Source organism: Aotus nancymaae, unplaced genomic scaffold (genome assembly GCF_030222135.1).
Source record: "Aotus nancymaae isolate 86718 unplaced genomic scaffold, 86718_ANA_hifiasm-v0.15.2.pri h1tg000011l, whole genome shotgun sequence".
Lineage (NCBI taxonomy): Eukaryota > Metazoa > Chordata > Mammalia > Primates > Aotidae > Aotus > Aotus nancymaae.
The window spans coordinates 78727266-78742199 of NW_026988422.1; the positions used below are offsets into that span (position 1 = coordinate 78727266).

The 14934-nt window shown below is 51.6% G+C and overlaps 1 protein-coding gene across 4 annotated transcripts in view; it reads right to left on the reverse strand.

Annotated features, from left to right (window-relative positions):
* Window positions 1-14934, reverse strand: part of SYNE3 (spectrin repeat containing nuclear envelope family member 3) — a 95963-nt gene that overhangs the window by 22433 nt on the left and 58596 nt on the right. For all 4 annotated transcript variants that reach the window (XM_021666534.2, XM_012458297.3, XM_064375195.1 and 1 more), the window contains exons 5-10: window positions 13131-13292; window positions 11639-11986; window positions 8492-8628; window positions 6072-6246; window positions 2409-2591; window positions 635-778 (exon numbers count right to left, since the gene is read on the reverse strand). In XM_021666534.2, the coding sequence (XP_021522209.2) occupies window positions 635-778; window positions 2409-2591; window positions 6072-6246; window positions 8492-8628; window positions 11639-11986; window positions 13131-13292 (1149 nt within the window). The remainder of the gene's footprint in view (window positions 1-634; window positions 779-2408; window positions 2592-6071; window positions 6247-8491; window positions 8629-11638; window positions 11987-13130; window positions 13293-14934) is intronic.

The window sequence follows — 14934 nt, forward strand, 5'->3', positions numbered from 1 at the left end:
GGGTTCAAGCAATTCTCCTGCCTCAGCTTCCCAAGTAGCTGGGATTACAGGTGCATGCCACCATATCTGGTTATATATATATATATATATATAAATGACCTTGCGATCTGCCCCACTATAGGCGTGAGCCACCACGCCTGGTGTAAAATGCAGTATTTTTAATGTCTTCTAGAGAACACTCTCAATTTATGTGTGAGCTGTACTTGGATTTTAAAAAGATAACTATTGTATCACATGCATTTTGAAAACCAGCAAGCTCCTTATCCAGCCAACCATGATCAACGGTCAGAACGTTTATTCTTAATTCCAAAGTTGGTTTAACTGAACAACTCTGGACTCATTAAGAATACTTAGCGAAGCAATTCTAAAAACAAGTATCAGTGTTAGACTTTGGAACTGAGGAGTAAACAAAAAGATAGCTCGTCATTTTGCTGAGCTCAACACTCAGCCGTTTGAGGCCAGGAGCCATCAGATAAATAAGCAGAGGTTCTGTTGAGATGAAAGGTCAGATCTCAACCAAGGGTCTAAATTTCTGGCTCATGGCAGCTGTTGCTTTGCTGGTTACTGCTGGAGGAAGAAGCTGCTTCCAGGTGCAGCTGAGCGCCCAGGCAGGAGTGATTGACAGACCCCTCACCTGCAACCTTGACAGCTGGGCCTGTTTTCCAGGAAGGTCCCGTTGAAACCCCTTCTCAGCTTGGACCCTGACTTGGAGGTCCAAGAGCTTCTTCTGCAGGGGCTCGAAAGCCGCCCCAAAGTCTTTGTGCTGAGCGAGCAGGCTCTGCAGAGACACAGGACAGGCAGCGTGCACATTAAGAGGGCTCCTCACAGGCACCATTTTGTGAGACCTGACCCATGAAGCCAGGCTGCTCTTCGTCTCGGCCAGGTCCTGCTCACTCAGGTGCCACCCCCTCCAGGAAGCCTTCCCTGAACCCTGATGGAGTTGGGTGCCTCTCCTTAGAGTCACCATAGTATCCTCACAGAACACTTTGGCCACATCCCTCTGGAACTAGGGCCATCGACATCCCTCACCCACCAACCAAATATCCCATCAGAGACCTGTTTTTGTAAATGAAGTTTGGTTGTTTTCATTTTTTTTTGAGATGGAGTCTCACTCTGTCACTTAGGCTGGAGTGCAGTGGCACAATCTCAGCTCACTGCAACCTCCACCTCCCAGGTTCAAGTGATTCTCCTGCCTCAGCCTCCTGAGTAGCTGGGATTCCAGGCACATACCAGCACACTGGGCTAATTTTTGTATTTTTAGTAGAGATGGGGTTTCAACCTGTTGGTCAGGCTGGTCTTGAACTCCTGACTTTGTGATCTGCCCATCTCAGCCTCCCAAAGTGCTGGGATTACAGGCGTGAGCCACCACACTTGGCCATAAATATAGTTTTATAGGAACCCAGCCATGCTCATTCATTTACAGCTGTGTCTGGTGCTGAGGAGCTGCGACAGAGACCGCCTGCCCTGCAGACTGTAAAACCTTCACGATCTGGCCCTTCCCGGAAACAGTTTGCCAACCCTTGCTGTAAAACAGCACTTGGATGTCTTCTAGTAATTGCCTAATTTTCTGTGTCCACCAGCAAGCTGTGAGTGTTTGAGGGTGAAGACCTTCGCTTCGTTTCTTCATTCCCCCAGGCCTCGAACTGCACCAGGCCCTGCAGATGGAAGGAACTTGATCCTCTACTCAATGATCCCCCATCACCAACAACAGTGGGACGTACCCGCAGCGCCACCTGCCCAGGAGCTGAAATCGTGGCTGGGTCCTGGCTGTACCCCCTGAGGACCATGAGCCATTTTCTTGACCATCCTGCTTCAGTTTCCTCATGTGTAAGACAAAGTAACAGCACCTCCCTCACAGTGCTCTTACGTGGATTAGATAAGATCCAGGATCTGGAGCTCTTAGCAACTGTCTGGCCCATAGCCAGTGCCCCATGGATCGCAGTTATTATCATCATCATCATTAGATGCTCAGCAAACATTTGTTACCCAAAAGAATAAGCTATCCATGTCATTGATGCCATGTGGTCATTCAGAAAGGTGTCACTAATAATACGAGTTCCAGCTCCAGGGTGGTTGAAATTTTACAAGGGCTTTTACTGGCATTTTCTTATTTGACCCTCCTGTCACTCTCTGCAGAAGACTGGGTGGGATTCCATTTGATTGCAGGGGGTTTGGGGACAGGGCTCAGGCAGACAGGTGGTTAGGAAACCTGTTAAAGTGACCATGCAGGATCCTACCCAGTTTACACATGAGGAGCCTGAGACTGTCAAGGACAAAGGGATACACCCAGGGCCACACAGTGGCAAGTGGCAGAGCTGAGCTTAGAACACAGGGCCATCTGCCTCCCCATTGGGTACTCCAGCCCCGTGGCCAGGCCGAGTCCCGAGCAGACGCCCGGGGATGCACACCTGCAGTTTGCTTTTCCTCTGCAAAAGGCTGTTATGCAGAAGGTCTCTGTCCCTCACGGAATCCGCCGCCTGCTCCAGGAGTGCTGTGGCCCTCTCCTGGCCAAAGACGCCAATCAGGAGGTCTTTCTTCAGCTGCAGCATGGTCAGCGGCTCTTTCAGGCGGGAGCTTTCCATCAGGGCCGCCTGTGGGAGACAAGGCTTCCATGAACCCCAGACGGGGCAGAACAAAGCTCAGAAACAGACAGAGCTGGGGCACACCTGTTCTCGTTGCAACTGCTTAGGAAGCTGCGCCTTTGTGCAGGTGTCTGAGGAAGCAGCAAACTCAGGATGAGTTGGCAGGGATGTGCTGGTGAGGCCCTGGGTTTTGGGGTCAGCTTTGGGTCTTCTCTTGCCTCTCACATCTGTCTTGATACTCAAGCCTGAGTAATATCCACCTCCTGCATGCCTCGGAAGTCTGTATTGTCTCTGCGGCCTCTGCCCCTGACTGTGGCGCACCCTCAGCCTCATGCACCTGGACCATGCAGCTCCTCCCAATTAGCTGGCTCTCCACCATGGACCGGTCACAATGCAGCAGAACCCAGACCCAGCCAGCTCGATTCTCTACTCAAAGATCCCTCTTCACCAACAACAGTGGGGCACACCCCCAGTACTACCTGCAGCAGTGTTTTGGACATTTCGAAGGGAGTTATAGGCCTGTAGGAGCATGATCAGAGAGAATTGAGGAAGGCTTCCCAGAGGAGGTGATACTCAGCAGAGTACTGATGTGCAGGAGTTTGCCAGGCAAAGAGAGGAACTAAAGGGGCTCAGAAGCCTCCTAGAATGGCAGCAGCCTCCCATACAGCCTGAATTCTGAGCAGCCCAGGCCCTGCCTCCTCCAGGAAGCCTTCCCTGACCCCATTGTCAGCCTACACTCACTCTTCTTGCCCCCCAAGCCCTGCAGCTCTCAGAGCCTTCACCCAGTGTCTGACTCCTGTTGTCTCTCCAGCTGTTTCAGGTAAGCACCCCCTGCATTTCTAGTCGAGAGTCTGGGGTTCTGGAAGCCCGAGATTTTGTCTTTGGCTGGCCAGAGTTCTTTCATTTTATACCCGATGATGCTGCTGAGAACCCACTCTCAGACTTAAAACACTGAACTAGGCACGGGGTGGGGAGAGAAAGAGCAAAGATTCCAACCCTGGTAAGCCACTTCAATACAAGACAGAAAGTGATCATTCTCCTAAGCAAAGCTTGAGCTAGTGCGGTGGGAGTTCAAAGCAGAGGCGGACACTCCCAGTTGGGGAAGCCGAGTACTGCTTTGGAGAAGGCGTACTGATGATGGGCCTGGAAGGGCAGACATTTCTGGAGGAGGCAGTGTAACCACAGCGATGCAGCTGTACCAGCATGACCTGCATACCAGAGCGTCTAGCTGGTGCCCAGCCACACAGAGGTCCAGCCTCACTGTAGGGGAGTCACCTTTACCCCCTTTCCACCAAGCCCAGGCAACACATCACGGAAGAGTTTAGGCTGAGGAGTTGAGATCATGAACCTGGATTATGTACTAGTTGGGAAGCCACGGGCAGTTCTGAGCCTCAGTTTCCTTTTTTGCCAAATAGTTTCCCTAGATCTGATCCCTCATCTGCAAAATGAGGGCGATCATGGTAGAAATGAAAATAAAACTACATGTGCATATTCAAAATATGTAAATTATGACAAAAATAAAAAACAACCTAAACCTCAAATTGTGGATACATTAAATTATGGCATACTCCAAAATAGAGTATTATCCAGCCATTGAAAATGATCACTTTTATTTGAATGATTTTAAATGATGCTGAGAAAAAAAAGCTCAAATGTGTGGAGTGAAAATATCAGAATATCCAATTACAGAACTTGAACTCAAATACACAAAAATTACAATTAAATCTTCTGTCTCTTGGTGACCATATCTCATGGAAATATCTAAATGGATTTCATCAGATATAAAGGATAGATTTGGGATCTTCTGACCTAAAATTGAGGTTTGTGGCACATAAGAAATTCACTCCAGGATGCCCTGAGGAGTACCTAATGAAGATGGCAATCATCCTCTGGAGCGTGGGGGTGGGAGAAGGGGCCCACTGGACCCTTGGAAAGAAAAGTCATGCCTTGCAGCTTAAAAACTATGAAGAGAGGCCAGGCACAGTGGCTCACATCTGTAATCCTAGCACTTTGGAAGACCGAGGTGGGCGGATCACTTGAGATCAGGAGTTTGAGACCAGCCCGGGCAACATGGTGAAACCCCATCTCTACTAAAAATACAAAAAAATAGCTGGGTTTGGTGGCGCATGCCTGTAATCCCAGCTACTTGGGAGGCTGAGGCAGGAAAATCGCTTGAACCCAGGAGGCTGAGGTTGCAGTGAGCCGAGATCGCACCACTGCACTTCAGCCTGGGTGATAGAATGAGACTTGGTCCCCCAAAAACATAACAAAACAAAAGTCAAGAAAGAAAACAAATTCTTGTTCCAACATAAGCCCCAAGTAGAAAATCACAAGTGTAGACGTTTCGAATTGCAGGCACATGGCCAAGTAGTATACCCAACGGTGAGCACGGGCCAACCTTGGTTATTGGTTCTCCCCCGTAATACCAAGGTGGCAGAAAAAGCAATGGAGAAATTGCCCCAACATGTTTGTCCCTGTGGCTTGTGGGATTATGGGAGCTTTTTGTTTTCTTCTTCACGCACCTTTACACTGTCCAAGTAGGTATGCCCCTTATAATTAGAATGAAAATTGATCTAAATGGGCTTACATCTCACGTTTGAGTCTTTTCCCACTCTTTGTGTCTAAGAATCTCTAGACACAAAATCATTTGATGGACTCCAGAGTTCAGTGATGCCAGAGGCAGTATGTACAGGCACACTGGGCACACCGTAGTGATGGGCATCATGGCAGATGCTGTCTGCTGCCTATCCCACAGCCATTCCTCCTTCTCTCTTTCCAAACAACCAGTATTTGGGGATGCAAAGGGCTCAGCTCCGGGGAGCTGAGTCTAATTGGTACAAACAAGTTATAGTAATCCCATCATCCTTGCCAGTGATTGGTCCAGGAATAGTCATATGACCTTGACTGGCCAACGAGCCAAGTAAGGGGAGTGTGCAGGGGTCAGGGGAGGATTTGAAAGGCGGAAGTGGAGGTGGAGAGGGCCCTGTGCGCCACCGACTCTGTCCAGAGCCAGTTGTGGTGCATGTTTGGAGCCATAGCAACCATGCTGGGGCCATGAAGGGGGACTTGGCTTAGGTCTACAAAGGGCCTGGTCCTGGTGACACCGCTGAGCTGTGGCCTGGCACCCTGGACTGCCTGAATGTTGCTGTTTTAAGCCACCGCAGGTCAGGTCAGGTTTCCTGCCACCTGTAGCCGCAGTAAAGGCAATGGCCTGTAACGCTGCTCTCTCAGGACTGCTGATGCCTCCACCGTACGGAACCCCGGGTTAATCCCAGGCAGCAGGCTTCACCTCCTGCCCAGGAGCCGAGTTGAACTTTGTCACTGTAACAAGCAAGCATGGACGCTCCCTGCGCACCAGGACTCAGCAGGGAGCTCTCCCCAGATATCCAGAAGATCCAGCAATGGACCTTCCCCTGGGACACAGGCTGAAGTGCCATGCCCCACCAGCGGCCCACCCCAGTTACAACCAGTTGGCAGGACCATGGTTACCTCGATCTGTGGCAGGAAGGTGTGAAGGGAAGGCAGGTCCGGCAGGCTGGCAGTGACCTCCAACAGCCGCTGGGCCAGGGCCCTCCACAGCTGCAGATCCTGCAGAGGCCGCTGGAAATGCTGCCACAGCTCCACCCCCGCAGCACTGCGCAGCCTGGCACTCTTCCCCTTCAGGCTGCGAGGACCGTGGAGGGAGAAAACGAGGGAGGAGAGAGAGTGGCTTCAGTCCAGGGGTGGGGCCTCTGCTGAGACCCTCAAGAGGCCCAGTGTGTTCTGCTCGCTGCTCCCAGGGTGGGCCCTCTCCTATCTCAGTTGCTGGGGGTGTCTGCAGCAGTAGTTACAAGATGTAGTTGGAAGGAACTTTGGTTAATATCGCTATGAAAAGGCATCAGTTGCAGGCCTGGGGTCTTCCTGAGAACAGACACTGGGGTTCCCTGGGACCTGTAGGCTCTTATATAATTTGCATGCATGGGCAGGATACGGTGGCTCACACCTGTACTCCTAGCATTTTGGGAGGCCAAAGCAGGAGGACCACTTGAGGCCAGGAGTATGAGACCAGCCTGGGCAACATATCGAGACCCCATCTCTACAAAAAATATTTAAAAATTAGCCGGGCATCATGGTGCATGCCTGTAGTCCTAGCTACTCGGGAGGCTGGGGTGGGAGGATTGCTTGAGCCAAGGAGTTTGAGGTTGCAGTGAGCTCTGATTGCACCACTGCACTCCAATCTAGGTGACAAAGCGACACCTGTCTCCAGATAAATACATAAATAAATAAGAGGAATGAGTGTTCTCTGGTTCTATAGTAGGTATAAAGAGCTGGGAGTTTGGAGCCGGCTATGGGACTTTAAGTGGCTCAACATTAAAAAGCCTCAGCTTTCTTGCCTCTGAAAAGGGCACCCTCTCATACAATCATTCTAAGTGTTACGTGAGGTGACACATGGAGACATTATTCTTCCAGTCATGGAAGAAAATTAATTCAGACTGGCCTTCCCACTGAGTACAAAAACAAAGGACAAAAAAAATTGCCTGATCAAAGTTTTAAAAAACAAATAATAGAAATGTGAGTCTAACAGTCAAAGCTACTTTGACCTGAGGGCATTTGCCAATCTGGAAGAAATAGCTGCAAAACTGATTTAGGGTTTTGGCAGCCTCTCAGGATAAGGGCCTGTCACAGACAGGCAGATTCTGAAAACCACGCCTCACATGAAGCTGGGATCGCAGAGGTCATGCCTTCAGGATGAAAGTGCACTGCAAGCCAGTCAAATGGACGGACGGCCCAGCTTCATGACCAGGGAACTACAGGCCCTGAGGATAAGTTATGGAGACCCTAGACCAGTCCTGCTTGCCCCTAGGCACCTGGCAGAAGCAAACAAAACCCTTTCTTGAATAAGATACCGTCACCCTAGGCCCATTTAACTTCTACAGATAATTTTTCAAATAGAACATCCAGCACCAAGTCATAGGTATCCAGTACCTGAAACCTCGGTAAGAGAAACCAGAGGGAGAGGAAGACCCTTGGCCACTGTCTCCCTGCCTGCTTCGTGCACAGGAAATCCAACCCCCAAGCCCAGCCCCACCCCTACCTTAGCATCCCACGGGGGATCCAGACCACTGCCCCTATTTTATAGACGTGGGCCTGAGCATGCTGTGGGATGAGAGACACACAGCAAAGGTGGGAGCTCCCTACGTCCATTCTGAAGGAGCCCCCTGTACCAGGCAAAGGCAGGAGATGCCTGACAGCCACGGGGAAAGTTGTACATGTTCAGAACACCTCTGAGGCTCACACAGCGAAGACAGGTAACAGATATCAAATCAACACTTTGCTCAGTTCTGCACAGGGAGGATTCGGAGCTGCTGCTCTTTGCTGAAGGCAAAGACAGAGTGGCCAAGGGTCTTCCTTTCCCTCTGGTTTCTCTTTCTGAGGTTTCAGGTACTGGTTACCTATGACTTGCTGCTGGACGTTCTATTTGAAAAATTATCTGTAGAAGTTAAATGGAAGCTGGAGGCCCTGCTGTGCCTGAGCCCGGGGGCTGCAGGGCAGGTGGAGGCTGATCTGGAGACACTCAGATGTTGAAGTCAGCATCAGAAGGCAGGGGAATGGAAAATTGAAAAGCCCTCCCTTTGGGCCATCACCCCTCCCCAACAATAATCTGCATAAAGAGTCATGACAGGATGGGTGGCTGAGCCGCTAGCCTGGATAAATGCAAAGTTCAGGCCTCTTTCTGCGAGCAAATGCAAAACAGTCAAAGGGGACAGTGTCTGAGCCAAGTGAGAACCTGTAAACGCCCGTCATTGAGAGGTGCAGAGAATGATTTAGAAGTCACTAGGCTGCAGGAGAAAGCAAGCCCGCCTTCTGGAGATGGGGAAACGTGGGTTCCAGCACACCCTGAGTCCCGCTGCCCTCGCCTGCCCAGATACCTCTGATACTCCTGGATGGCGGCGACGACGCTGTTGGACAGCGGCTGCAGGTCGTGGGGGAAGATCATGAGCTCCTTCAGCTGGGCCTGCAGCCGGGCTACCCGGGGCTCCTCCGAGGCCAGCGCTGCCTGTGCTGCCTGCAGCATATGACGACACAACAGGGTGGGGGATGAGGCTCCTCAACGGGATAAGCGCATGTGTGCAGGGGAGTGAGCGTGGCCAGTGGGGTTGGGTCAGGCTGGGAGGAAACCGTCAGCAAGGGCAGGAACTGGAGCCCCATTCAAGCTCAGCCCCGGCCCTCTCATCTCCAGCTCCATGACTTGGAACTCTGCCTTTACTGTCTGTTGCTGGGCTACAGTTCTGCTCTTTCTTATCCCCTACCTCCCAGCATTGTCATGGCAAACACTAGCACCTAATGATACAAATAACTAATACTCAGGAGACACCAATGCCAGGCTGAGCGCCCTGGGTGTCCCATTTGTTTAAGCCTCGCAACAACCCTGAAAGGCTAGTCTCTGTGTCCCCATGTTATTTACACAGAAACTCGGACTGAGGGCTCTCTGATGGTTGCAGAATCTGTATATGGTGGACCCGACATCAGAGCAGGGCCTCTTCCTGCCTCTAAAGGTGCTTTGTCAACCCGGTGATTATTCTGGGCAGGCCTAGAAGATATTTGCGTGGACTATTCCCCAGTTGCTTCACTTCACTGTGTGCAGACACTCCAGACACAGCCTTTCCCTGCTGTCCTGGGAATTTCCGCATTTGACCTTGATCTGCAGGACTCCCAGCACCTGGCTTGGCCCTGCTCAGTAGGAGGCAGGGTGGGGCAGTGGAAAGTGCATGGGCTTCGGCATAACACGGAGCTGGCGGGAGACCCACTTCTGTCTTTTTCTAGCTGTTCACTTTGGGCTGTTCCCTCATTGATAAACAGGGCCACTCTCACCAACCACATGGGTCGGGTGATATTGACAAGGCACTTGGTACAGAGCAGGGGTACCCTTGTCCCTCCATCCCAGCTCCCTCAATCCCAGGAGGCAGCCTTGTGCTTTGCCCTTCTTCTTCTTTTTTTTTTTAACAACCTCTGCTCGATCCTCCAGCCACGAGGAACCAGGGGCAGCTCCAATAGGTTTAGCCTGGGGTATCCACAGATGAACAGGAATAAGAGTATTAAGCTCAGGGGAGAAAGCGCAAATAGAGGGAAGGATTTTAGGCAGCAGCTGGGGCAACAGGGCCACTACGTAGGCAGAAGGACACAGAATCTGCCCAGTCAGCCCTGTTCATTCTCAAAAATATTCCAATCGTGATTCAATTAGTTAGCAAATGTAATGATGCCTATGAAAGTTTTCATGGAAGATCAGACACAATTGGTTTGTGGGAACTGGCAGCTTGGAAATCATTCATGAAGAAGCCCTGTGTATCAGTGGCCAGGAAAGCTTGCTGGCCTCCAGGGATTTGGCCGAGGAAGGGCAAGGGTGCAGGGGTGAGAAAGACCAGGGGCTGCCCCCGGAGAGAGGCCTGTCCAGGCCACTGGAAGGCCCATCATCAACTCGAGGCAGTGCAGGACCACCCAGGGCCCTCATTCCTGGAGTAGCCACAGTGGGACGCTGCGCCGTGGCTGGGTGGCCTGGCTAAGCATGACCTTTTTCTAGGCTCAGTTTCCCTCCTTGTAAAACAAGACTGCATCCTTTCCAGCTCTGATGCACCATGCTAGTACCGATAATGTTGTCAGGTTTTGTTTGCCGCTTCCCTGGGAGGCTCAGGCGGGTGGGCCCTGCCAGGTGGTTGCATTTCCTAACAGGAAACTGGATAAGCCACAAGACCACCCTGACTTCAACCTTTGCTACAGTCAGTCGGTCTCCCTGAAACAGAGCGGCATCCTGTTCTGGTCAGCAGAGGGATGCCACAAGTCACACCCAGCCCCCTGTTCTCTTGGGAGCAGCCGGGGTTGTAGTCCCGGTGGGACAGATCCGCTGATGTCTGGATTCCTGGTCTGCTCCTCTTGCTATGTTGATTTTCTAGAACTGGCAGCCTGAGCTGGCCCAGTGGTTGGAAGCATGTGACCTTGAGTCAGATAACCTAGGTTCAAGTTAAAATCCCTGTCTCCACCTGTTGGATGTATAACCACAGGCAAGTTACCTAGCCTCTCAGTGCTTCATTTCACATGTAACAGAGGTTAAAGTAATTTTCCCAAAGCCACTTGGTTAGCAAGGGGAGAAAGTAGGACTTCAATCCAGCTAGTCTGGCCCCAAAGTCCCCATACCTAACCACTGTACCATACGACCTCCAAGGCGCATTGAGGCAGACAGTCCCAAAGGGAGGGCAGTGCTCTTTGCAGGAAGGTGATCACTACAGGGAAACCTGGTCTGCTACGAGACCAGATGAGAATACAGCCCTGAAGAGTACGTGCCCTTCGTTTCTCCCTACAAAAAATATTTTTGCCTATGGGCAAAGATTAGAAGGAAGAGAAAAAATACAACAGTGGCAGAGTGCAGGTAAGAGCTGGGGGAGCTTTGCTTCTAGATATCTCCTCTCGTGGAGTCGTGATACTGAGTTAACCATATATAAAGACAGAGGGAAGGAGGGCTGATGCTTCTTATTTTAAAATTTTCTTTATCCACAGGTCAAGCTTTGGTGCATATACCTGGAGGGAGGGGTGGGGGAGCCTCTGATGGGATGTCGTATCTGGGTCTGGGAGCAACCCCTGCCACCGTGGGCCTCTGCTGCTTGGCCTCCTGGGGGCCCATGTTTGTTTCCCATCATCTCCACAGTAAGAGTTTCCCCTTCTGATCCAACATTCCCTGTTCCATGCAGAGGAAGCCCAGCCCTTATCCCACCACTGGGCAAGAGAGTAGCTTTGAGGCCCAAACCTGGCTGTCCGATCCGCCTCTGCTGTTATTTACGCACAGACCCACCATGTGACCCTAGGGATGTTGAGGCGAAAAAAAATCTCTGCAGGCCCGGCTTCCTCATCCAGAAAATGGAGATAAACATCCAACTTGTCTACTCCCCGCTCAAGAAGCTGAGAAACCAAGAGCCCTGGAGAAGCAGCATGAGTGAGCTCAAGGCTCAGCCCGATTCCCCATCACAGGGGAGGTCTGAGCGCACAGACAGCACCCCAGGCTCCGTGACTCGGCTAAGCACGCTTACCGAGTAGCGTCTCCAGTGGGCCACCAGCTCGTCCTTGGTCCCGGCCTTCGCCGCAGGCTGCAGGCCCTCCTGAGCCAGCCTCTGCAGGACCGTCCTGAACTCGCTGAGCTCGGCCTCCAGGCGCTTCATCTGCTGCTCACAGGCTCCCCTGGACTTGAGCAGGCCCCGCAGACGCTCCTCTTCCTCCTCCAAGAGGGCGCGCAGCTTCTCCAGAATGTTCCTCATCTCTTCCAGTTCTCCAGTAATCTTCTCTGCACCCAAAGGAGAGGTGTTCCGATTGACGCCCACAGCCTGCTCCTCCAGCCTCTCCAAAGACTTCTTGCCCCTGGGAAAATCTTTGGCAATGTCCTGAAGAGGGCAGAGTGGGTGAGGGGAAAAACAGGCAGGGGGAAAAAAAAAAAGTGGCTGCATTTTCCAGAGCAGACCTAGGACTGCCATGTGAAACACTGATTCCTGGCGTCCTGCGTTAGAGCCAGAGGGGTCTTCACAAGGGCTGGGCTGTCTGCCTTGAGTGCATGGACCCCGCTCCCACCCCGAGAACCCTATTGCTTTCCTGTAAGTCTTTTCCAAGCCATCTGATTTAGCCAAGGAGAAAGTCTCTGTTGGGTGCTTCTGTCTTTAACACTTTCTGACATTTGTTTATCTTCCTTTCCACGCCCTCAGCTGGCAACACTGTGGAGCCAAATAGAACCGAATGGCTCCATTTGGTTTCACTGTACTTATTTGTGTGGTTATCTGCCTATTTGGAATCGGCGCCCTCTTTTCCATTGATGACGGTGATGTGTTTTCTTTCTGAATAACTAATCATCAGTGTTTATAAAAAATGAGTCCATTTAAACATAAATGTTAAAGAAACAGTTTAGGCACTGCACAGCTGTGGCAAAAATTAGCACGTGGTTCTGAATTACTAAAGACATTCTATCCACTCACTTTGTGGAGAGAGTCAGGGAGTCTGGAGGTGGGGCCACGCAGCAGGTGAGAAGTGGGGACCCCACTTCTCCCGACGGCAGGCTGAGGCCCACACCATGGTTCTTCTCACTGGGCACCGTTGCCATGTGGGCTGGGTGGCTCTGTGCTGTGTGGGGCTGCCCTGTGCACTGTGGGGTGTTTTTCAGCGTCTCTGGCCACCACCCAGTGGGTGCAGTAGCAGCACCCACCCCTCTACCCCCTCTTAGGACATTGCCAAAGATTTTCCCTGGGGCGAGGTGTCTAGATATTGCCAAATGCCCCCATTTGAGACCCACTGGCCTTGCTCTTGCTGCTGTGGTCCTGGGTTTCCAAATGCTCTGCTGGCCAGAGATTTCCATAAAGCCTCTGAGGACCCCAGCATTTCATATAAGATTTCATGCTTCTCCTCACGGGGGTCTGTGGGCCATGGGTATTTATATATTCTGTGGCACCAAGCACTGTCCTATTAAAGAAACTATAACATAGAACCCACCCTCTGTGAGTGCCCCAGGGCCCCTCTGGTTGAGACACAGCTGGGGGTTACCTGCAGTGCGAATAGGCGCTGCGTGATGGGCAGCTTGCAGTCCCGCCCCAGGCAGCCGTTCACCTTCTCCACCACCGCCTTCAGCCACAGCTGGAACTCATCTATGCCTGCCTGGTACACCTCGTGCTCCCGGGCCACCTGCTCCAGCAGATCTACCCGGTCCTGTGGGAGGAGGAGAATCACCAGCCATGAATGTCCTTAGCCCAGATAGCCTAAAGGCCAGAAAAAGCCTGCCTGTGTGTGTGTGTGTGTGTGTGTGTGTGTGTGTATGTGTGTGTGTTAGCAGGAGGTGCAACCAACTCCCAGCCCTTTCTCTGGACACAAAGAGCTCTCAGACACCCTGTCCTGCCTTACGAGCAATACGTCAAGAGACTTGGCTTTGGAGACCAGAGCACGTTGGCACTGAGCCCTGTCATTCTGCAGCTGGCTTTTCTTTGTTTGCCACATCCTAGGAATGGCACTCAAGACTGGGGTGTGGCAACAGCAGCAGCAACATTAGCACTGCTACTACCACATCACACTGTCATTTTGGGCACTCACCAGGGTGCTGGGCGCTGCTCTCAGAACTTTACACAGACGAGCCCAGCGAACTCACCTGACCACGCATAAGGCGGTACCATCACAATCCCAGTGTGACAGATGAGGACACCAAGATACAGAGAGGTAAAGTGACTTGCCCCAGATCACCCAGCTAGGAAAGCACCAAGATTCAATCCGAGAGGCAAGGCTGGGTCAACCAGCATTTCTAGCTCCATGACACAACTGTGTCCACAGGGTGTGCAAATCAACGTCAAGCAACCCCAGTTCCCCGTGAATATGGTGATGTGTGTTGCATGGGTTGGCGTCATTGCTATTTTCAGCCAATCCCACCAAAGCTCTTAACGACACAGGGGCAAGATGATGCCCTGGGGTGGCTGACATTTGGAAAATGACAGTGTCCCTGCTATGAGTCCCTCTGCACTCCTAGAGACTAGGGTTTTCAAAACATGCCCTGATCACAGTGCTGTCTCCCCATATTCCTTCATGGCTCCCTGCTGGCCCCAGGCCCAAGTCCAATCCTTGCAGCCTAGCATTTCAAGGACAGGTCCCCATGATGTAGCTCTGTGGTCCAGCAGTCAAGACCCTGGCGTTGGGATCCCATTGCCTGTGGCTTAAACCCTGGCCCCACCTTGGGCACCTAATTAACCCTCTGTGCCCAAGACCCCTCATCCATATGGCATGGTTAATAACACCTGCCTCATTGGGAGAAAGTGACATGAAATGGGCCAGAGCTCACACAACCCCTAAAACAGAGCCTGGTAGCTGGTAAGTGCTTAACAGCCGTGAGGCATTGCTGATCATCTCCTGCCTTCTCTAAGCTCTTCTCACACCCCTAGTGGGTGCCCACCCGCAATACTAACCCCAGACCCCTCCTTCTCATTCTGAATCTGCACCCACTGCCCCAGGCTGAATTAACGACCTTCCCTCTGTGTCCCCAAACCACTGGATGCAACTTTGTCACAGCAGTTGTCCATGGCATCGTCACCCACTGGGGGATCCAGGAGGTCCCTAGAAACAAGGCTGCCCCTGTTATTTCATCTCCCAGGGTCTAGCTCAGGACAGCCTCTGTGAATACTTCCTGAATGGCAGGAAGCACAAATCTGGAGTGTTTGCCATCAGAGGGAAGTTTCCAAAGAGAACCAAGAAAAGGGAAAAAGGAGACTCATTTAATAAGCACCTAAGCTAGGGGTGCTTGGAACTTCAAAGCATTATTTTATTTAATACTCAAACAATCACAAAACCCTCTCCTATTCTGCAAATGTCC